Source organism: Zea mays, chromosome 6 (genome assembly GCF_902167145.1).
Source record: "Zea mays cultivar B73 chromosome 6, Zm-B73-REFERENCE-NAM-5.0, whole genome shotgun sequence".
NCBI lineage: Eukaryota > Viridiplantae > Streptophyta > Magnoliopsida > Poales > Poaceae > Zea > Zea mays.
In genome coordinates, this window is record NC_050101.1 from 114289830 (window position 1) to 114312629 (window position 22800).

The window sequence follows — 22800 nt, forward strand, 5'->3', positions numbered from 1 at the left end:
TTTATGTATATTTGCATCAAATATCATGCGAAAAGTTTGGTTGAAGTCATTGTTATTTTAATAAGCTACAGATTGCACATGATTGAAATCCCGAGCAATTAGCCATGGTATAAGGATCAACGTCAATAGCGCTAGAATGACATCAAGGAAGTCACATGAAACATGATGGTCAACAAGAGCATAAACCTTTGGTGATCACAATCAATAAATCTGGATTGGTGGAAGAGAACAACAATGTAATGGAGTATCAATGTCTAATAGTTCATTCAATGGAGAGGACCAAGGCATCCCAAGCAGTGATAATACCCCTAGAATCAGTTGTATTGTTGAACCTAAAAGAATTTGAGAGGCCAAAAGATAGCAAATGTTTTGCTTTGAAGGAGATTATGTCTTGGAGTTTGGATTCTTGGAGAGAAGAAATGGTAGGAGCCACAACCTATAAAGAATTAGGCACATTCTTACACTTTATCTGGGTTGCCCAGACCATGAACATTCTAAGACAATACCGGCATGGTTCTACCATTAGAGTTTGACATAGAACAAGTTCAATGGTCGAATTAGGCCACAAGAAAGGAGGTGAATGGGAGCCAATATAAATACTTTGCACTCAGGGAATCTTGGCTTGTATGGATATCTGTATGGGTACAATGAAGGATACAAATAAGTGAAAGGTTGTGGAGTGGTAGGAGGAGGAACCTCGGTCATTGGAGCCTTAGTAGTATAAGGAGGAGCATTGACACTTGATCGATACGGATATGAAGAGGATACAAATAAGGAAAGAGTGGTTGACAAGTTAGGGAACTAGGATGAGCAGAACGAGACAAAGGGTCTGTTTGGTTGGGCTGTGGCTGTGGAAAAAGTTGCTGTGGGCTGTGAGCTGTGGAAAAAGCTGCTGTAGGCTGTGTGCTGTTAAAAAGCTAAAAATCGTTTGGTGGAAACCACTAAAAGTCGTTAAAAGTTCTTCGATATATGTTTTCACAGTTCCATCCAAAAGCCACTAAAAGCAGGTCCAGAGGTGCTTTCAGTTTTGCACTACGAGAAAGTCGGCTTTTAGAAAAAGCTGCTTCCTGGATCCAGCCCTTTGGTTGGCTTTTGGCTTTTAGGGGGCAAAAGCCAAAGCCAAAAGCCAAACCAAACACACCCAAAGACAATCGAAGAAGACTTGCCTCGCATCGGTAGGGATCTCAAAACGTTGCGGAAATTGCTCGTTTGCCAAGTCCGTAGACGTTGAAAGTTGGGACTCCACCTAGGATCAACATCAAAACAGAGATTAGAAAGGTACAAAATTAAAATGGAGAGTGGAAAACTGAAAGTCGCCTAGAGGGGGGTGAATATGCGAAACCTGAAATTTACAAACTTTAAATATGCACTATGCTCGGGGTTAGTGTTAGATTTAATTTGGAGTGCGGAAGATAGTTCGCCTTGCCAAGAGTTGCTCAATCAATACGGATAACTTTGGGAGCAAACTCAAATCAATATGAGCAAGGGAACTTTAGAGAGAGAGGAAAGAGAGGAAATAAATCAAGTGAAAATCAACACAAGTAAACACGGTGATTTGTTTACCGATGTTTGGTTCCAAAGAACCTAGTCCCCGTTGAGGAGGCCACAAAGGTCGGGTCTATTCCAACCCTTTCCCTCTCTCAATCGGTCACACAGACCGGTCGAGACTTCTCCTTAATCACTTGGGTCACTAAGACCCCACAAGGATCACCACACACTTAGGTGTTTCTTGCTAGCTTTATAAAGCACTTAGAGAATAAGAATGAGAAGGAGAAAGCAATCCAAGCAACAAGAGCAACAAAAGAACACAAAACACCCTCTCTCAAGTCACTAAGCAATTAAGTTAATTTGGAGGCTTGGAGAGAATTTGATCTATTGATTGTGTCTTGAAGTGTAGCCTTTTGCTCTTGCATTGAATGTTGAGTTCAGAAAACTTGGATGGCTTGAATGGAGGTGGTTGGGGGGTATTTATAGCCTCCGACCACTTCCTAGCCGTTGGTTGCTTTTGCTGTCGATGGGCACACCGGACAGGGTACTGTTCACTGTCTGGTGCCTGCCACGTCAGCAAACCGTTGGGGTTTGGAGCTGTTGACCGTTGAAGTCTTTTGTCCTCTTGCTGCACCTGACATGTCTGGTACGTTCTGACTTCGCTGCTCTGACCTCTCTCTGCGCACTGTTCACTTTTACCGTTCACCGCAGTCGACTGTTGAGCTCAGTTGACTGTTGCTCCATTGGCTCACCGGACATGTCCGGTGCACACCGGACAGTCCGGTGAATTATAACGGAACGACTCCAGGGAAAACCCGAGAGCGGCTAGTTGATGGGGTGCTCGGCCTGGGGCACCGGCCAGTATCCGGTGGTGCACCCCTGGCAGCACCAATGCTAGTCTTTGCTCCAATCTTTGTTGAGTCCCCAACTTAATTTCTTTCATGGTTTATGTTGAACCTCATGCACCTGAGATAATTGACATCTGGGCAAACTAGTTAGTCCACGTGGTTTGTGATGGACACTCAACACTAAAATTAATTATAGAAAATGGTTTAAACCCATTTCCCTTTCAAAAACTATGAATGAAGATGCCTTGTAAAATAGAGATGAATGTGTGTGGATAAATCAAAACGCCCTCTATTTATAATCAGCAATAAAAAAACAATAAATTTCGCTGAAAAGCATGGTTTCCCGCTTGGGATTCACTGTTTCCAGCAGTTTTCAAATTTCCTGACTGGTTTGCAAATTCAAATATATTTTTTTGAGAAAAACAAATTTTAGCGAGAAAACACAAAACCCGCCCGGGATTACCGGTTTCTGAGACGAGATAAATGAAAACCATGTTTTTGGATTTCAAATTTTATACCGGTCAGAAAATTTGAATTTCGGTAAAACCAGTCGGTTTTTTAGGCTCTGTTTGGAAGTAACCTAATTTTTAATAAATCAGTTTCTATCTTTTTAGCTAGGAGAGGTCAGTGTCTTGGTTTTAAAAAACCGAGAATCTAATTTCTATATACTAAGTTGTAAACTGTTATGCTAACTTAATTTGTATAAACTAGTTTTTTAAAAACGGAGTGATTTCAAACAGGATTTTTTGGTTGGTGTGGAGAAAATTAAACCAAAACTGTTTGGCTAGTAGTCTAGTACTCTCACGTGTCACCGACACCCAGCCAAAACAAAAAATAAACCAAGCTCAGTAGTACTGCCTCACATTCACACTGACACTGTCACACACTTCCGTCTTCACACTCACTCTTTACACGACCACGCTAGCACGCCCTCTCCGTCTCTCCCCTTCCGGTTCCGGTTCCAGTGGCTGCATCCGCTGCGCCACCCCCCGTCTGCTCACCCAAGTCCCAATCCCGCAGCCCGGCGGCATGGCGGTGAGCAACAACATCACGGCATGCATCAACTTCCTGGTGCTTCTCTGCACCATCCCCATCGCCGCGACGGGGCTGTGGCTGGCCTCGAGGCACGGCGGCGAGGACTGCGCCAGGCTGGCCCGCTGGCCCATCGCCGTGCTGGGCGCGCTCCTCCTGCTGGTCGCGCTGGCGGGTTTCGCGGGCGCCTACTGGAACCGCAGGGGCCTGCTCGCCTGCTACCTCTTCGCGATGGCCGCCCTCATCACGCTCCTCCTCGCCCTCCTCGTCTTCGCCTTCGCCGTCGCGCACGACTCCGGCGCCTACCCGGCTCCCGGCAGGGCCTACCAGGACTACCGCCTCCAGGGCTACTCCTCGTGGCTGCGGGGGTACGTCGCCGACGACCCCCGCAGGTGGGAGGGGGTCCGGGCCTGCGTCGCCGCCTCCGGCACCTGCAGGAAGCTCGCCATGGATAGATCATTCATCGTGCCGGAGCAGTTCTACATGTCGCACCTCTCGCCCATCGAGGTAAATCTAGTACTACTTTTTTTTGTTTACCCATCGATTACGCTGACCATTTGACTGGTTGCTTAATCGCATTCTACTACTAAGGTACTCCCTCCGTTTCTTTTTATTTGTCGTTGATAGTGCAAAATTACACTATCCAGCGACAAATAAAAAGAAACGGAGGGAGTATACTGTAGAGTCCTTGTTGATTCTATGTTTAGATAGTATTCATCTCAATATATATGGGTTGAGGGGGATTAATTTACACCTCAATCTCCCTCAACCTATGTTAACTGCAGTGAATACTAGTGGTAGGATGGTAGTTTCGTTTCCACTCTGCAGATAGACTGCTAGAGTGAGAGTGTGTGCATATATAAATAGTGCAGCCAAAAGGAAGAGGAATCATCAGTCCATGCCTTGATGGTTGGCACTTGCTTGGCATGACACTTGCTTGGCACCCCTCCATGGTTGGCATGACCTGTAAATTTGTTCATCTTCATCATGCCCTGGACGTGTCCTGTACGCCTGTGTTCGCGAGACAGAGGGCAGCGGCAGCAGCAGGCATGTGCCATGTGGGCCGGTGCATGGAAGCATGTAGCCAGCCATTGGTTGACTCCTGTGCAGCTTTTGTCCCAAGCTCCAGCTCCAATACGATAGTCAGACAGACTGCAGGAAGCTTAGCTTATGTGTCATACTACTTCTACTTGTTCCGATTAGTTAACGATGCTGTGCTGTGCAGTCCGGGTGCTGCAAGCCACCGACGGTGTGCGGGTACGCGTACGCGAACCCGACGGCGTGGACGGGCCCGGCGGCGAGCCCGGCGGCGGACGCGGACTGCGCGGCGTGGAGCAACGACCCCGGCCAGCTCTGCTACGCCTGCGCCTCCTGCAAGGCCGGCGTGCTGGGCGGCCTGCGCGAGCAGTGGCGCAGGGCCACCGTCCCGCTGCTCGTCGCCACCGTCGCGCTCATCTTCGTCTACGTCGTCGGCTGCAGCGCCTTCCGCAACGCGCAGACCGAGGACCTCTTCCGCCGCTACAAATGGGGAAATTATTAACGATCTCTCCCACTGATCTACATCTACTACGTACGTACACGCCGATTTGGATCGGGTGAGTTGCGCTTTCCGTTTCCGGCCGTCTTTTTTTTATTATTGTTATTTTGCAAAATCGATCTGTTTCCGGTGCTTTTGGCACAGTGGTTAGTGCTGTAGAATGCGGACAACAGCTAGATGTTAAATCTATAGGAGCTTATTTATGTATCTATCTCTATCTGAAGCTTCGGTAACATAGGTTGTTCCATGAGACATGCCTCCTTTTCAGGCCACAGGATTTTCACATGCGCCTCGGAGAGACCGAGAATGGACTCTGCGTTACCGTACATTTTCAGCAATCCGGTTCACCAAGATTTGGGCCCAATGGCCCATCACGGATATCCCATCCGTGGCGTGTGCTCGCCAAATTGGAGCACGCCGTCCGCGCTCTTCGCGTCCTTTTGTTTGGGATGGTTGCCAGTTATATTAAGGTCGCTCAGCAATTATGTGTTACATGCAAAATAAACATAAAAATAAACTGTAACACTGGGTGTATTTAAATCTATAGTCCTCTATTATCTATATCTATTAAGACGATAGTGTAGACTATATACGTGCCCCGCCTCCCCCTCCGCTCACGCGATGCCACTTCCCATGCCCACGTCACATCTGACATCCTCACTCGCCTGCTTGCCTCGGTGTCCTCCGCATCGTTCGAGCACCGCATCCTCCGCTGCTCGCACTGCCATACTCCTCCTCAACCATCGGTCGGCAGCATTAGCATTTTTGGATCCTTCGCTGCTCGTGCATGGGCGCCCGCCTCGCTGTCCCTCAGCCATGCGACATCCTCCTCCCCGACAGACGCCCGCGCGCTGCCTCGCATCCGACCTTACACAGAAACAATCGCATCTCAGCCGCACAATGATTGCGCGAACGAGGTTCCCAGGAGAGAAGAGACACCGGCGTTACTCGGGGAGGTGGGGCTTGGAAGCCGCAGCGGACACCACGCCATCGTCGACGGTGGACGAGCAGCACCGGAGCTAGGGCGGTGGCAGCGTCACGGGCTACGCGACTCGGAGGAAGGCGAGGCAGAGGCCACCACGCGTGTGCACCGGGTAGGGTGCGGACACCCGCGGCAGCACGAGGCCGGAGGTGGCGACCATGGCGCGGGCAGCCAGAGATCTCGTGGCGGAGAGAGTGAGATGGAAATTTGGGCGCCGGAAGTAGGGAGTCAGTGAGTCACAGTCACCTAGGGGCGGGAGGAGGTAGCGGTGGCGAGCGGGGCATGCGAGGGGGGATGGGGGAGAAATAGAGGCCGCGGTGATGGTGATGGTTGCGAGGGGGGAGTGTGCGAGCTTCAAAACCTCCGTCTCCAGGCGAGAGTTTTTTTTAAGAAGGGATCCTTTTAAAATCTCCTTTGAATGCAAGAATTTAAGAGGAACCATATAAAATCTATACTATCTATTAAGATGATAGTGTAGAATTTAAAAGGATTATGAGAAAGATCTTGGAAGAACAATCCCCGGACCAAGATGAATGCAACGCCCATGCGAGGCAGCCAGTGGATGGTGATAGCCAAGGCTTAGAGCGACTCCTTGAGCTCTTTCTGCACATATGTGGCCTAGAATAATTCTAAAATCTGGAAACAGAATAACTGCCCAAAAACAAGGTAATTAAGTTCTATGAATGAGTAAATTGGCACTCATGATTGTTGATCTTAGCCTTGCTTGCTCTGCACTTTTGGGAAACTATGGGATGACATGGCAGCTTAGAAATTTTCTCTATTAAGTAAATTCAGCTATTAGGATTTGTTGCCCCTCTTTTACATAGATCTTGTCATGAAACCTTTGCACCGGTATATTACTTTAAATTATTCAATTTAAAATCATGCAATGTCCCTGATTATTCATTTTCATTTTGATAGAATCCAAAGATGATGAATTCAACTATGATTTGGAGTACGAGGTTCTATCTCATGGATTTGATGACCAGTGGAAATTTGTTGGTGAGACAAGTACATCCAAAAGATTTGAGAGATCAGATAAGGATGATGGTGCACAGAATCACACACATCAAGTCGTGAAGGCTAGTATTGACTCTTCAAAATCCAACCCTCTCCTGAGTAGCACGCCCACAGAAACTACTGAAGAGAATACTGTAACTCGGAGCAACAAAAACTACAATAACGATCATGCGGACACGACCACAGTATATAGCATTGAGGATCATCAAAGTGATCTTCTAGAGGCTAACTATCTTTTTGAGGACGAGCATTATGGTCTGGAGGATTACTATCTGTGCTATTTTTTTCTACCAAATGTTCGAGTTTAGTGCTTGTGGCACCTGTTTTTTTGTCTTATTATGTATAAATTATTATGCACTAACATTTTATTAAATAAATTCGTATGTCGTCGCAACGCACGGGCACAAGACTTTATGCATATGTTTTTTTGCATTGAAAATATATTTTCTTCAAGTTTGCGATTGTGCTATATTTTTCTGCTTTTACTTCGACTATATGTCAATGTGCCACAAAAAATGTCGTGTTTCATCAACTTATGATGGAGTCCGCTCAATTGTTTCTTGAATATACTTGTCGGCGTTTCGAGACCGGGGGATCCCTGGGCCGACGAGTGAGTGTCGCCGCGTGCCCCAGCCCAGATGGGTCGAGCGCGAGGGCGAGCGCGAAGGGGGGAGAGCGAGGCGGCCGGAGACCGGTGTGAGAGAGGTGGGAATCCCGCGGCCTTCGTGTTCGTCCCGCACCTAGGTCGGGTGCGCTTGCAATAGGGGGTTACAAGCGTCCACGCGGGAGAGGGAGCGAGCGGCCCCAAGCGAGCGCCTGTCTCGTCCTCGTCCCCGCGCGGCCAACCCTCTCTAAGAGGGCCCTGGTCCTTCCTTTTATAGGCGTAAGGAGAGGATCCAGGTGTACAATGGGGGGTGTAGCAGAGTGCTACGTGTCTAGCGGGGGAGAGCTAGCGCCCTAAGTACATGCCGTCGTGGCAGCCGGAGAGATTTTGGCACCCAGCTGGTGTGATGTCGTGGCCGTCGGAGGAGCGATGGATCCTAGCGGAGGGACAGCTGTCGGAGCGGTTGGGCCCTTGCTGACGTCCTCTTGCTTCCGTAAGGGGGCTGAGAGCCGCCGTCGTCACAGAGCATGCGGGGCGCCATCATTGCCTATCTGGCGGAGCTGGCCAGATGGGACGCCGGTCTGGTTCCCTGTGGCCCGAGTCAGCTCGGGGTAGGGTGATGATGGCGCCTCCTGTTGACGTGGCTGGCCTGCGCCCTAGGTTGGGCGATGCGGAGGCTCCTCCGAAGCCGAGGTCGAGTCTGTCTTCCGTGGCCGAGGCTGAGTCCGAGCCCCTGGGTCGGGCGAGGCGGAGGTCGTCGGCTGAGGCCAGGGCGGAGTCCGAGCCCTGGGGTCGGGCGAAGCGGAGTTCGTCGTCTTCTGGGACTTAGCCCGAGTCCGAGCCCTGGGTCGGGCGGAGCGGAGTTCGCCATCTTCCGGGACTTAGCCCGAGTCCGAGCCCTGGGTCGGGCGGAGCGGAGTTCGCCGTCTTCCGGGACTTAGCCCGAGCCCGAGCCCTGGGTCGGGCGGAGCAGAGTTCGCCGTCTTCCGGGACTTAGCCCGAGTCCGAGCCCTGGGTCGGGCGGAGCGGAGTTCGCCGTCTTCCGGGACTTAGCCCGAGTCCGAGCCCTGGGTCGGGCGGAGCGGAGTTCGTCGTCTTCCGGGGCTGAGCCCGAGTCCGAGCCCTGGGTCGGGCGGAGCGGAGTTCGCCGTCTTCCGGGGCTGAGCCCGAGTCCGAGCCCTGGGTCGGGCGAAGCGGAGCTTCCTATGGTGCCTCCGGCGGGGCCGACTGCCTGTCAGCCTCACTCTGCCAAATGGCACCGCAGTCGGAGTGGCGCAGGCGGCGCTGTCCTTCTGTCAGGCCGGTCAGTGGAGCGGCGAAGTGACGGCGGTCACTTCGGCTCTGCCGGGGGGCGCGCGTCAGGATAAAGGTGTCAGGCCACCTTTGCATTAAATGCTCCTGCGACTTGGTCGGTCGGTGCGGCGATTTAGTCAGGGTTGCTTCTTAGCGAAGGCAGGGCCTCGGGCGAGCCGGAAATATGTTCGCCGTTGGAGGGGGGCCTCGGGCGAGGCGGAAATCCTCCGGGGTCGGCTGCCCTTGTCCGAGGCTAGGCTCGGGCGAGGCGTGATCGAGTCGCTCGAATGGACTGATCCCTGACTTAGTCGCACCCATCAGGCCTTTGCAGCTTTATGCTGATGGGGGTTACCAGCTGAGAATTAGGAGTCTTGAGGGTACCCCTAATTATGGTCCCCGACAATACTTTTTTGTAGAACCAAATTGAATTTTACAAGGTGGAATATTGATTGGGAAAAGGTGTGATGCTGACTGGGAAAGCGCTACTCCCTTGTATGAACTGCGCTACTCCCTTGTATGAACTAGCTGGTCGATGATTTTGTTTTCATCCTTTTTTGTTTTCTTGACATCAGTTTGTTCATTGGGGAGCACATAGGTGAAATGATGATTAACGTTTCTGCATATTAATGTATTTTATTATAACATGTTACCGTTGTAACAATATACGGGCATACAGCTAGTCACTCTATTAAGAACCTAAATGTGGGCAGCTGGTTCGATACTCTATTAAGAACCTAAATATGGACAACTGGTGCTATCACGGCTTTACCCTCCATGCTGACACTCTAAGCCCGCTCTAAGCGCTCTTTCTCGGCGTCGTACCCTATGGGCCTCACGTGCAAAAAAAATAGTGTAAAACAAGCACTCGAACTCACGTCCCCTGCTCTAGAAACTTGAGAATTCACTAGATCACACATACATTAATGTTTTAAAATAAATAATAATTATATTTAAAGAAATATTTTAATACATATTTATATAATATATAACAACCGTAGCAAAGCACAAATAACTGGCTAGTTATAAATAATTACGATTGAAGGAAATTAGCAACTTAATAATAGAACGTAAAAACTTCTCAGAAAAAATTCCAGATCGTTAAATTCGCCACGCGAAGTCTCGAACGCTCACCTGGCTACCTGAGCCTGCGACCTGCGTACGAGCCAGCTGGGCTTAGACTCCACTCCTACCGGTGATTATGTTAATCTGTACTACTTATTAAGAAGGTAAGAGTAGTCTGCCGTTCTGCCATTCTGCCACCTTCGGTCGTACAGACGCTGGCACGTGGGTCCTTCTCTGTGACGCAGCAATTGGTCTCTCATGCGCCCGCTCCATTCTCTCCACTCGCTCCCCACACCTCTCTTTCGCCCTCTTCCTCGTCGAGATCTTGCCCCACCCTCCGCATGAGTCTTGTGTCACTGTAGCACGCCTCATCGCCGGTATCGGAGAAGTTGTCGTCGTCGTAGCAGTCCTTGGGAGAAGAAACTGACGCCTGCACCGGCCCTGGATCCACGTTCTTCTTCCCTGTCCAGCCGGCGGTTGCGGCGCCCCTGGCTCCTCTCTTCTTCCCCGTCCAGCCAGTGGTAGCGCCCCTCTTCGCGTCTCAATGCACGCACAGGGACAGCTGGGTCCGTGCTCCACCGTGTTGCGTCGGCGGCGCCGCCAGATCCCCTCGCTGTGGCCAACACGATGTGGTCCGTGCTCATGTTTGTCCCGATAGCGGGAGATGGAGTTCAATCCTGCACTGGGGCCCAGCCTCGTCCCCCTCCCTCAGCGCCCAGATCCCACACCCTACCTTGGCCTTCAGAGAGCTCGCGGAGTTGGCGCATGAAGCACCCATGCTCCCACTGATGGCCTCCCAGACGACTTTGACTGGAGGGACCACACCGTCGTTGGGCCCATCAAGAACTAGGTCGTTTTCTGCTGAATCTGGTGACCATGGATCCAAAGATCGGAGTCGTTCCTTTCACATCGATCTATTTGCTCTTTCCTCCTGAAATTCTTTTCTGGGGCTGTTGTTTAGGGTTCGTGTGGATCCTGCTGGTCGTTCAGCGCATTGGGAGTGCTGGAGGGTGCGCACTACCTCACAACTGGTAAGTTGGAGGTGCTTTCGGAGCAGGAGTTCGTCAACTGCGACCACGAGGTGAAGTGTCATTTCCTTTCCCTCCATCCCTCATGTGTGTAGCTTTCCGTGTGTTGATTCAAGCTTTGCATCTCAAGTAGGGTCAGTGCACAAAACGTTTGTGTTGGCTTATAGTTGCTTAGCAGTAGTCGGTCTACAGGTCCTCAAAGGGAATTTGTTTGTAAGATTCAGGTGTGGTCGTTTTCTCATTTCTTTGATGTTGATCTGCGTAGGCTGCGTGTAGGCTGCGTCGAGGCCACTAGCACGATGATCTGCTCAGCAACTGGATGCTCGCCGACCCGTTGTTCCTCTTCAAAGTTGGCACCGAGGTTGGTGCGGTTGGTCAGTTATTTTTTCAAGTGTTCATATGATAGCAGTTCTGCTATTACTAATAACTATGTTCTGGAGTATGCAGATGCAGTGACCATGCTACAGTTCGTCGACGTCGCCCAGATCGACTCCTTTGCCTCCCACCATCTCCAAAATTTGTGGCGGAGCGCTCGCTAGCGCCAGAGCTGCAGGGGTTCCTCGCCGCCTCGACCACCCACACCTTCCTCCATCGGCGCGACGGCTTCAGAGCCTTCTCCAAAATCTGTGGCAGAGCGCTCGCCGATGCCAGAGCCACAGTGCTTCCTCGCCGCCTCAGCCACCCACACCCTCCTCCATCGGCGCGGCAGCAACGGCTTCACGCACAGTAAAATCCTAATTCACCTCCACTGCTACAGTCCAGGCATCCGCTCTAACTAGAATTCATGTTCTTGAAGCTGACGAATTAGCGGACTTCACATGTGGACGTTCTGAATAAAAATCAGTCTGGCTATTTTTTTGTTCTGTAGACCTATTGAAGCTTTGTAACTCACATTTTTTGTGCGCTGCAGGTGCACGACTGCCCACCTAATGTGGTCTCTATACTAGCGATTGAAGTCGAGCCTCTGGATGACAAAAAAAGAAAGGTATATCTTCAATGGCATTTTATTCTTGGATTTGATAGCTTGGTCATTATAGGCCTCACAATATGACTTCTATCGCATAGTGTATGCTGAGACACGATTTTTTTGCTTATTGAAATTTGTGATAACAAGAAGATGGCAAGGGTTGTGTTTGAATTTATGTTGTTTGTTCTTTTTTGTTAGATAAAAATTAAACATTTGTAGACAATGCGAAAGTGTTAGTTCTTCACTCGAGTGCCCTGAGACATATACATTGTTCTTCATTAAGTGCCCTGAAACATATATGCTATCTTCTGATGCTTACTTGGTGACTGTGTATATATAGAAATTAAAACATGCATTGTTACTTAGGAAATTGTATATATTCATGAAAATTATTGGTTGTCAAGCACTATTAATTAAATGGTCATGGTAAACTGAACTCACCTTGTAAGTGAGTTTATTTATAAAGTCAATGCAGTTGACAAACCTCTGGATTCTAAAACCTATGTTCCCATTCAGCTTTTGTGTCATGTCCTGTTTTCTCAATCGATTCACACGAGTCAAAATGTGGTAAAAAGTTTGAAGAAAGTCTATGGTTCATTGGTTCCAAGAGCCAATTACATCTGACTGTGATGTTATAGATGTTATGTTATCATATTGCTTGAAAGTGACACCTCCACAAATGATTAACCTAGATAACATAATAAAACTTGATCGTGATACTTCAAGTCAACTTGATAGGTTTGATCCTGTATTAAAAGCTAGGAATGACTATGCCAAGTACATAATACTTTGGATCAATGCCTATCAAGTATCAACTTTATCTAACCATTTTGGATATGTTGGGGCCTAATAGTTTTGGCTTCGCTAAATATATTTTATCTTATCTTAGTACTTGTTGTATGGAAAAATCCCATTTTTTGTGTGATGTTCTCATGGAATAACTTTGCAGATTGTGCATTTGCATATGTAGTGGATAAACTTCAAAAAGTTATAGTACAATCAATGTTGACCAAGCCATTCTAAAAAAAGTGATTTTGAATATGCTAAGTTATTCCATGTTTTTTAGTATATTGTACTATTCATGAAGGTGCTAGACTGACAAGGATTGATCTTACTTTCAGGTTCCATAAAAATTATTGGTGTTGTTTTAGCAAGTCAACTAGGAAAAGAATAGGTAAATTAAATTACTTCCTTCCCTTCTATTGTGTGAGTGATTTCATCAATTGGATGCCTTGCTATTTAACCTTTTTACCAAATTGTGGATTTATATAACATACAATGCTATTTTCAGTTTTAGATTGATAGAATTGACTTTCAAGAAACACCTCTTTACGGAATCAATATGATAAAATACATTGACATTTAAAAACACTAATTTCCATTGCCCACCTCGCTACTTCCCTCTTCTCTCCCTCGCTCTCTCCGTCTTCCTTGTCACTCCCTCTCCACCGGCGCTACAGAGCTCTCTCCCACCCAGTCACCCTTTACCTATCCAGATCTCCTGACTGGTTGCCTCGACTGAACCTCCCTCAGGGCAGAGGTCGTTCACTCCCTTCTCTAGATGAAATTTTCCTTTTGTCGTGCGAACTGAGAATGCTTCTAGGATCATATATCTCATACAACAACAAACGGTTGACAAGGTCTTAGATGTAAACTACAACCTGCAGATCACATGTAAACTGCAAGCTGTCAAGTTGGGACCATATTTAACTACAAATTTTAGATATAAACTGCAACCTGTAGATTACTTGTCCAGGAAACTGAAAACTAAAAACATGTCAAGTTTCAGAAGTTTTCCTGTAAACTGAAAACTTCACAGAAACTGCTTTATACAATATTGATAGCGAGTTGCTTGATAGGCAATGTGATGTTCTAGGTAGTTCGTAGTAGTTAGTTGTTGTATGGTTCATAGTTGTATGCCCTAGGTGCTAGATGTTGTAAGGTTAAATGTGTTGCCATTATCTATGTATGAACATGATTTGTTTCTATGAACATGGTCAGTTTCTATGATAAACATGGCAGCATATTTAACCACGAACCACCAATATTTAAACACATTAGAGGCATGACTGCAATAATCAAGAAAAGTGATATTTCAATAAAATATAAGGAAAGTAAGAAGTTCTTTATTAAACTAGAAAAGTGATAGAAAAAAATGACTTGTAACTATTGTTTCATAACTTGCATAAATTAATTGTTCTGTCTGGGGTTGCTGACCGCCTGACCATCGCACCTTGATATTAGGATGCCATTCGTAAATGGTAATGATTGCTACCATGCTTATGACAAAAATATGAATACCTTTATGATGGTGTACTTTAAAGAATGTGCCCCTGTTATCCTGGATTTTTTTCTCTTGTTTAACATAGATTTGATTCTAAGTTGTAGAAAGTATGTATCACATCTAGATAGTGTTTCCTGTAGAAAATTTTCCCTGCACTGATTTTACTTTTCACTTTTTAGTCTTCTGGTTTATAACATACATTTTTCAGTAACTATCTCTTCTTGCAGCACTGGTTGCACTGTACCTTTACCCTTTCTTGAACACTGTCTACAAAACAAGAGAGTATGAGTTCTTGAGGCTTACCAGTCTGGGTGTGATCGGTGCTCTTGTGAAGGTAAGAAATTTAAGACAACTAAGAAGGGCTATGGATTTCTATTGGAGTGTCGGGAGGTGTGTAGGTTATCAATTTGGAATTTTGGATACATATATATTCCAATCTTGCTGATTAAATAATCTAATTGAGATTTTAAATCCTATGCATCCCTATGTAAACATCAATAGTTGTTTGAAGATGTGATAGTGATGTATTTTGCTGAAGGCTTGAAATTCATTTGTTTTTCTTTTATAGCAGATATATTTTTAAAAATAAAGCTCAACCTTTTTCCTGGGAATATATGCAGTTCGATGATCATGAAGTCAGTTGCGTTTCTGCTGAGTTCTGAAATGATTCCTTTGTGTCTGCGTGCTATTAATATGAGCAATGAGCTTTCGAAATTGTATTTACCAACCTACCCGACCATTACTCAAAACACAATTAATCTTTTATGTTTGCTCTATGCTGACTACTCAATTAGTGCGCTCCTTTAATGTTCTATTCTCCATATATCGTGATTGCTATTTGAGATATCAAGCTATTTCAGTGATCAGAACTGCAGATGATCAAGTGGTGAGCTATTAACTTGCTCCAATGTCATGATTGGAGTTAGTTATTCTCCTATGATTCCTAAGTTTTAAGCCTCTGATGATCCCATCTTTATCCTTGTGCATCATATTCTGAGCAGCAATATACTAAACAATGAGTGCCATTGTTTCTCTTTGAAAATCTAGACTTTAGTTTGCTATATTTCTTACTGAGATACTTAGCTAGGTTTTTTTGCATGTTTCCATGGTCAGATGAAGAATATAAAACCGCAACAATATGATGGGATTATTCTCCTGTGATTCCCTCATTTTAACTCTCTGATGACACTTCTAAATTTTTCCTGGATTTTGTTTGCATCATCCATTTCTCTCGTGACTTTGCCTTCATAGTGACTTTGTGTCACGGTACAGAAATCGATTGTTTGTTCATATCTGGTTAAAGCTTTGTTTTTCAAATGTTGTGTTGCAGCCTTACATGGTTGTTCCCTAGGGCATGATAATATTGAATCATGAGATGGATGATGATCGCATAGAGTGCCTACACCTCAAGAAAGTAGTGTTGAAAGGTTACAGGGGGCAAAAACATCAGACACAACTTGACATTTTTCTTGTTAGTTATGTAGGGTTCTACATGTTTTCAACTGATTCTCCGCGCCCGGTGATTGTAGGTGTGGTGCTCCAACTAATTCTCCTGCGTCGTGCCCACGGTGCAGCCTGGCAGAGGCGGTGGCGACGGGGAGCAACAACTATCGAGGATCGCCGTGGAGAGGGTCGTCGATGATGCAGCACATCAAGGTCCCATCCCTCTCCCTCTCTAACGCTCATGCTTCTACTCGACCCCTCCATGCTCCAACGATCCCTCTCTGCCCCTTCGCCCAAGCGACCAGCTGCGGCTCCTCACCGAACGCCAATAGCCCCCAGCAGTTGTATTTTCATCCCAATCTTGTAGCCCAGCAGTAGCAAAAAAATTACTCAAGCTCCCTTGTTCTTTTAGGATCAACAGCAACAACAGACTAATGCTTGTAGTTACGTGACTCCACTAATAGTGGTTTACATCAGCTGGAGTGTTAATGTAGCGCTTTTCATTGGATCAAGGGTCAAGCAGTAGTATGCTGTCCTGTTTTGATTTGTACAATGTAATTTAGTTTTAATCGTCGCTTACCATTACAATGTAGCTTGAATAGCAGGCTTGGATATTTTAATGTCATTGCCTAATGTGTTAGTTTGCCTTTGTCGTTCTTGTGTTGTTGTGCAACCTGGAGCTTTGGCCAGTAGATGGCAGGGCAGTAGCTATGGCAATATGCTTTATTTAATTATTCTTTGCAATATTATTTGCTTGATCAAAATAATTTTTTTAGATGGTGAGAAAACGTAATCGACCTTTGCCTCCATAGAGGCTATAGCTACTTATCACAACTGTTGTGAAATTATTTTGCATTACATAGCCTCCCACCATGGCTATGAGAATGAGATTCAACTTTTGGATATACCAAAATCGTACAGAATTCGATATGATAAAATATGTAAAGATCCCAACACATGTTTCCTCCTTCTACCATAGATTATTCAATGATAAGTGCATGTCTCAATTTTCTGTGATCTCAGGTGTCTGTCCTGATCTCTGTAGTTGTAGAAGTTGAAAGAAACGCGAAGGAAATCTTAAGCAAGTGAGGTAAATTTTGCAGCTAATTTTTTTCCTTTTTAGTGCCTATACAAAACCATTTACCTTTACTGCATTATCTAAATAAGTTTGCCATGTTGATAATTGGATAGCCTATTTTTCTTTGCAGGTTTTGTTTATTCTTTCGGCTACCATGGAATTCAACCACAACTTCTAAAGAGGACAAGGTTTTCCCTTTTATGTTATTTTCACTAAAGTTTCTATTTCACAAGATAGGCAGTTACTTCTGTCATAATAATCTGACATGCTAGCACTTATGAGTTGACAGTAAGAAATCTAAATAACTACTTACAACTCTGATATTTCTTTGCCTCATACACGAATCAGAATATGCATCATTTATGAGCTCGAAGCATGATGTTTTTCTTAAGATACCTTGTGCATCATATTTTCTTCTAGAGTATGGCAGAAGTGGAACAATTCTGAAATTTTATTTAATATATGAATTTGCCAATTCTGAAAGTGGAACATGCATTAAGGTCTTCTGTGAGCTGATTGTTACACGCATTCCTATCATCACAAAACAGAAGTTTGTATTTCACCACGGTCCTTTAACTTCCAAAAAATCATTTGTTCCCTTAAATCTCTACTACTACATAAGACGTTAGTGTAGACGTTCACATTTTTTTGGTGCACGGTTCTGACATCCCCGCTCTCCTCTCTCGCGCCCCCGCTCTCTGCTGTCCGCCGCCAGAGCCGCAATCTACGCGCTATCTCGCCGCCAGGCCAGCCCCCGCTCTCCCCTCTATGCTGTCCCTCTCGCCCGCCGTCTGCGCGCTCTCTCGCCGCCATCTTCGCGCCCTGTAGTTAGCCGCGATCCATGGCAGCCATTGTCCGCGCCCACAAATCGCGCACGCTTCGTGGCAGCCGCGCCCCGCTCCCAAATTACCTCCACGCGCCCCATCGCGCCCTCCTCCCCGCGCGCTCAAATCTCGCCAGCCACTGCCTGCCGTGATCCACTGCTGCAAATCCGCCGCCATCAACGACCACCTTCCATCGACCCCGTGCCTGCCCCGCGCGCCCGTGCGTGAGCCTGCCTGCCCTGTGCCGCCGTGCGAGCCCCGTCCCGCGGGAATAAGCAAGCGCCCTCGGCTACCAAAGAGGACGCGCGCGGGCGCGACTCGCGAGAGAAGCGGTCGCAAGCACAATAGCACAAGTAGCAGCCGACCTCCTCGAACGAGCCGAGCCCTCGCCCAGTCGCCGCCGCCCGCGCCCCTCCCACTCCCCACCGCGCTTCAGCTTCAGTCGAGGCGCCACCGCCCGGTGAGCGAGAACCAACGAGCCGCCGGGCTGAAGTTGCGCGTCGCCTCGCCATCCGCCCCAGTGCGCTCCTGGGCCGCCGTCGCAGCGGGGCGGAGATCCACAGCGTACCTCCCACGGCTTCCGTCGGTTCCTGGTAACGAATCAATCCCTAGCCTCTGCGTGTGGATTGATGATGATGTTGTTGCTGCTGTTCTACGACCGGTTCCTATCCCGCGGGATCTTCCCTCTCCCCTTCGCTCTAAGGCAAATCTAAGCCTGAATCCTTTTTTACTGGGATCGGTGGGTTCGCTTGTTGTGCATGTGGAGGGTGGACAACTTGCTGTTGTCCCAACAATTTGGGGGGCCAGCACACTGCACGTCTTTGTGTTCCAGAGGAGATTTCGAGTCTGCGATCGAGGCAGCGGCGTGTTGATAGGAGACGGCGGGAGGCGCTCGACCGACAACGAAATCATTCCAGGAGGAAGTGAAGAACCTAAACCCAAAGGTATGTTGTCTATTTGATACCAATTATGTTTATCATTTTAATTGTACATGTTTGACATGAACCCTTTGGAGAATGCATTTGCCATACAATAAGTTAAAGTGGATTTTTTTTCATGTTCCTTTGAAGTTGTTGGATGTTTTCATGAGATTATGCGTGGATGTTTTCATGAGATTAATTCTAATAAGTACAGTGTTGCATAGATCATTTCATTAGATTTATTCTAATAAGTACAGTCATGCTCATGATCATGACATTAGATTAATGCTATTCACAAACAATAGCAAATAATTTATCTACATGGGTCAGTTAGTACACCATGCGTGGCTGAACATGTGTGCATGAACTGCTAAATTTTGTTCAGCTTCTGAATACTAGGTTTTTTGTTTCCAATTTATCTAACTGAAACCTACTGCATCTAAATCCTAAGTTTTTTTGTTTCCAATTTATCTTAATTAATTGGGGTTTAGGGTTTACGTGCGTGTAGTGTTTGTTGCATCTATGTAGTGTTTGTTCCAGATTTTAATGTTTGTAATAGATGAAATAGTTTGCCAGAAATCTGGTTTTCATACATGTAAACTTTATTGATTGCTTCGTGTTTCTTGATTTTGTAGCTAGCTGTTTACGCACATCTTTTCCTTCCACATCGTGATCCGAGTCGTGGAGATTTTGAAGATCTTAGACATCGCCGGCGAGCGAAGCCTCATCGACAACTTTGTCTGAAGCTAACACGAGTGCATTCAAGGTACACATATCATACGCTGTCAATTAATTTTAGGTGTCTACTTAAGGATGATGGCAAAGGTGTCAGAGAGCCACTTGATGAAGTGGTCTGCGTAAGATTGCAATGGGCTCACGATACCCATTCAGTCTATCTCTATTATACTCTCTAGCATTATACCCATTCAGTCTATCTCTATTATACCCATTCAGTATGTCTCTATTATACTCTCTAGCATTATCCTATATGGTCAGCAAGTCTGCTCACCCTTTTTCCTTGCTTTTACTCATGAGGTATATTCGCTTACCGTCTGAACCTTTCTGCTGTTTGTTTTCATGTCATCGAAGCTTAACGATTTGTTCTTGGTACAGAATGAGATGAGCTCGAAATGCTACAAAGTCTTCCTGGTAATGTTGGAATTGTTAGGTTGTAGGTATCATTGTACCTGTTCTTCCCCTTCAGTTACCATTAACCCATGAATCTGATTACTTGTATATTTTCTGTTACCATTACCTGTTGTCAACATTTGAGATTCTAGATGATGGTACCACACTACTCTGCTTGGCCCATCTTTTTCAGGTATGTTTGTAGTTCTTTGTTAAAACATTATTTTCCCTCTCCTTTATAATGAATCATCGATACTAGCTTCATGTAAGCCAGCACAGTGTGGCAGCGCCAATGGCCGAGATTAGGACGTGCTCTTAGTTAATTTTAGGTGTGCTTTGTCATAAATCAAGGCTTGGAAGGGAGCTTTCTATGATTTTTTTGTCCGTTTGTTCCTCATCCTTTCATCGTTTAGTCACATGTTCTTTCCTTTCATTTTGATTATGAAGCTACAAAATATTTAGTAATGTCACACCGCTCTATGATGATCTATAGACTCATAATGTTCTTGGAAATCTGAAGGTGCTTTTCCTTGTTAATCCCTATTACTCTATATGTTCCTATTGTGGGCGTCCACAGCCTTCACCATGCCTCAGCCAACCCCACGCGCGGTGCCTCCATCCCGCCATCACCGGCCAACTATGCGCGCCGCCTACATCCCACCATCACTGGCCTTCCCCAAGCGCCGACCTTGCACCAAGATGTCCGCAGTACAAAGTTCAACAACTCCGCAGACAACAACTATAATCATCACAGGAGTTGCTCAAATCACATGTTTTGGTCACTGATTCATGCTATTAGTAAAACAGAAACTACATTACCAGGTGCCAAAATATGTCTGTTAAAACTGCAGTACAAAGTTCATTTAAATCCAAGATACATACTGTTTAAGTCTGCAAAACTATGCATCAGTAATTTAAACAGTACAAAGTTCATTTAAACAAAAATCTGATTCACTTCACCCAAAAGATGGTAATAGCAGCAGCTATCAGTAAAACAAAAACAGTAAACGGCCAGGTGCCAAAATATGTCTGTAAATACTGCAGTACAAAGTTCATTTAAATAAAAATCATTTTATCTCAGATTTTTTTTGTGTTGTAATAAACCTTTTGGGTGAACTCAACTGGGCATCTGGTCGTGTATCAACAAACAGTAAATAAACATTTTATCAGATATATTTAAACAAAAACAGTGGTTGGATGCATCAGTAATTTAAACAGTCCAAAGTTTATTTAAACAAAAACTGTAGTACAAAGTTCACCCACATTTAGTCTGACAAAATCAAGAACAAAGTTCTCGCACCTTTTGGGAAACAGTCGTTGGATGCATACTGGTGCTTTGGATAAGGTATTTTATTTTTACTAAATATTACTACTAACAATAATCTGATACAAAGCTCTTGTAAATAAAAAATTGGTAAACGGAAACTGTAACGATCCACCACTCTGTTCATGGAGTCATTACTCATTAGCTCAAGTATGAACCTCCATGTTTGATTCTTGTACAAAAATTGGTGAAAGAAATCCATGTGCACCTTGTGACTGAACAAAAGGTTTTGTTCATGGAGTCATTACTCATTAGCTCAAGTATGAACCTCCATGTTGTTACATACCGTGAAACAACATTGCTATTTGATGAGATGCACTCTGCAGCTGCCAATAAGCAACGGGTTGGTCACTATGCAATTGTATTATTTCAATTACTGTACTTATATACTAAGTTGATAATGTGTAATTATGTATCTTCCCATGACATGTAAAACCATTTGAATCAGGCCACAGTGGACAATGCTGAACGTGACTGCACATCAATTTTCTTTTTGCCAAATAATTTAATAGTCATTAGTGCAGGAAGATGCGATATTATTTTGTAGTGGTTTGATCAGATTTGCAGTAGCTGTTTTATTCCCATGTGCTGTCACACCAACTATATATAATGATGTTTTGCTATTTGTATATTTCTCTATCCAGGTTGCAGTTGTTGTAGCTCATGAATTAGCTCATCAATGGTTTGGAAATTTTGTCACAATGGAATGGTGGACACATATGTGGCTTAATGAGGGCTTTGCGACTTGGGTAATAAATTAGAACAAAATTAAGTAATTGCAAAGATCTATATAATTTATGTTGTTCATATAATATTTTTCTTTCCATTGCAGGTGTCTTACTTAGCTGCAGATCAGTTCTTTCCTGAATGGAATGTTTGGACTCAGTTTCTAGAGGAATCTACAATAGGTTTCAAGTTGGATGCTCTTGCAGGTTCACATCCAATTGAGGTAACAAAATTTTTTGTTACTTTGCAATGTTATGACCATATCTGTGCTCTGTGGGAATTTACAGATGTATATATTACATTCTTAGTGAATTTGGATGTTCGGTGCATTGATTGAGTGTTGATAGCTTCCCTAATTTTACCAGTCCTAAAAATAAATATGATATGATTGGCTTTACATGCATTTATTTAGTGGCAAAACATAGGTGGATAGCTCAATTGAGACTGAAGTTGGGACTTGGGATACACACATCCCAGTTTATGTTTTATGAATGTTTTGAGTTGTTCTACTTCCTGGTGTGGTGGTACTTGCAAGCCTATTAATTAGAATATGATTAACAAAATTTTGTTTGTTCTATATTAGCAAAATTATTGATTAGAATATGATTAAAGTAGTGTGATGATGAAAAATGATATGTGGTTGTATAATGGCCAGTTTAATGCCATTATGCAAGCTGAATATTTTTTGGGGCCTGTAACATATTCTAATCAGTCAACTTGTTTGTGGCTCAATGGCGTTGGTAGAGAATGATTTAGGTAATGTAGATATTTGTTTTGCTTGGCGAGGAAATGGGCCTGCTGTTTTCTTACGGATACTTGACATTTAATCCTTTATTTTCTCAGACAGCAAGCTTGCCAAACATTCAGGAGGAGAGTTCTAGCTCTGGTCAAAAGCATGGATTTAGTTGTCAAAAGAGTCCCTTGGCAGTACTTATAACTAAAACTGTGTATAAAAGGAATTAGAGGAAAATGTGAAGGAGAAACTCTCCCATTTTTGCCAAGTTCCGGTAGGGAAACATTTTAATTCAAAGCTTCATATGATGTAGACACTTCACTCCAGGAAGTTATTTCTTCATTGTTTTTTTGTAGGCAGCAAATATTATCACTTTGTATGATGTTTCCAGTATCTGGCGCATTCCTTTGTTGCTACATGTAAGTCACATCTGTTTTCTTTGGTCTGAGTCATTTTTGGTTTGGTATTCACATTCTCTG

General features: G+C 45.1%; 2 protein-coding genes, 1 non-coding gene and 1 pseudogene across 5 annotated transcripts; all 4 read left to right on the forward strand.

Moving 5' to 3' along the window:
• The first annotated feature begins 3188 nt into the window (after nucleotides 1-3188).
• Nucleotides 3189-7321, forward strand: LOC100192995 (Senescence-associated protein 5). Of its 3 annotated transcripts, none has more exons than XR_553940.4 (3): nucleotides 3189-3875; nucleotides 4594-4963; nucleotides 6809-7321. XR_553940.4 is itself a non-coding variant. In NM_001138166.1 (2 exons), exons 1-2 carry the CDS (start codon nucleotides 3366-3368, stop codon nucleotides 4906-4908), a joined length of 825 nt encoding a protein of 274 aa, NP_001131638.1. In that variant the 5' UTR covers nucleotides 3293-3365; the 3' UTR covers nucleotides 4909-5442. The 3 variants fall into 3 exon arrangements, 1 of the variants encoding a protein (NP_001131638.1); XR_553939.2 differs by lacking the exon at nucleotides 6809-7321 and adding an exon at nucleotides 5174-5483; NM_001138166.1 differs by lacking the exon at nucleotides 6809-7321 and having other exon boundaries at nucleotides 3293-3875; nucleotides 4594-5442.
• Nucleotides 7322-15022: 7701 nt separating this feature from the next.
• LOC111589600 (uncharacterized) lies at nucleotides 15023-15112 on the forward strand (annotated as a pseudogene).
• Nucleotides 15113-15251: 139 nt separating this feature from the next.
• On the forward strand, nucleotides 15252-15333 carry LOC111589599 (small nucleolar RNA Z199). The gene has a single exon (XR_004850962.1). It is a non-coding gene; the product is annotated as a small nucleolar RNA Z199 (small nucleolar RNA).
• Nucleotides 15334-21142: 5809 nt separating this feature from the next.
• Nucleotides 21143-22588, forward strand: LOC103629813 (aminopeptidase M1-A). The gene is made up of 4 exons (XM_008650915.2): nucleotides 21143-21205; nucleotides 21507-21611; nucleotides 21695-21811; nucleotides 22432-22588. The coding sequence occupies exons 1-4, from the start codon at nucleotides 21176-21178 to the stop codon at nucleotides 22549-22551; spliced, it is 372 nt and encodes a 123-aa protein (XP_008649137.1). The 5' UTR covers nucleotides 21143-21175; the 3' UTR covers nucleotides 22552-22588.
• The last annotated feature ends 212 nt before the right edge of the window (nucleotides 22589-22800 follow it).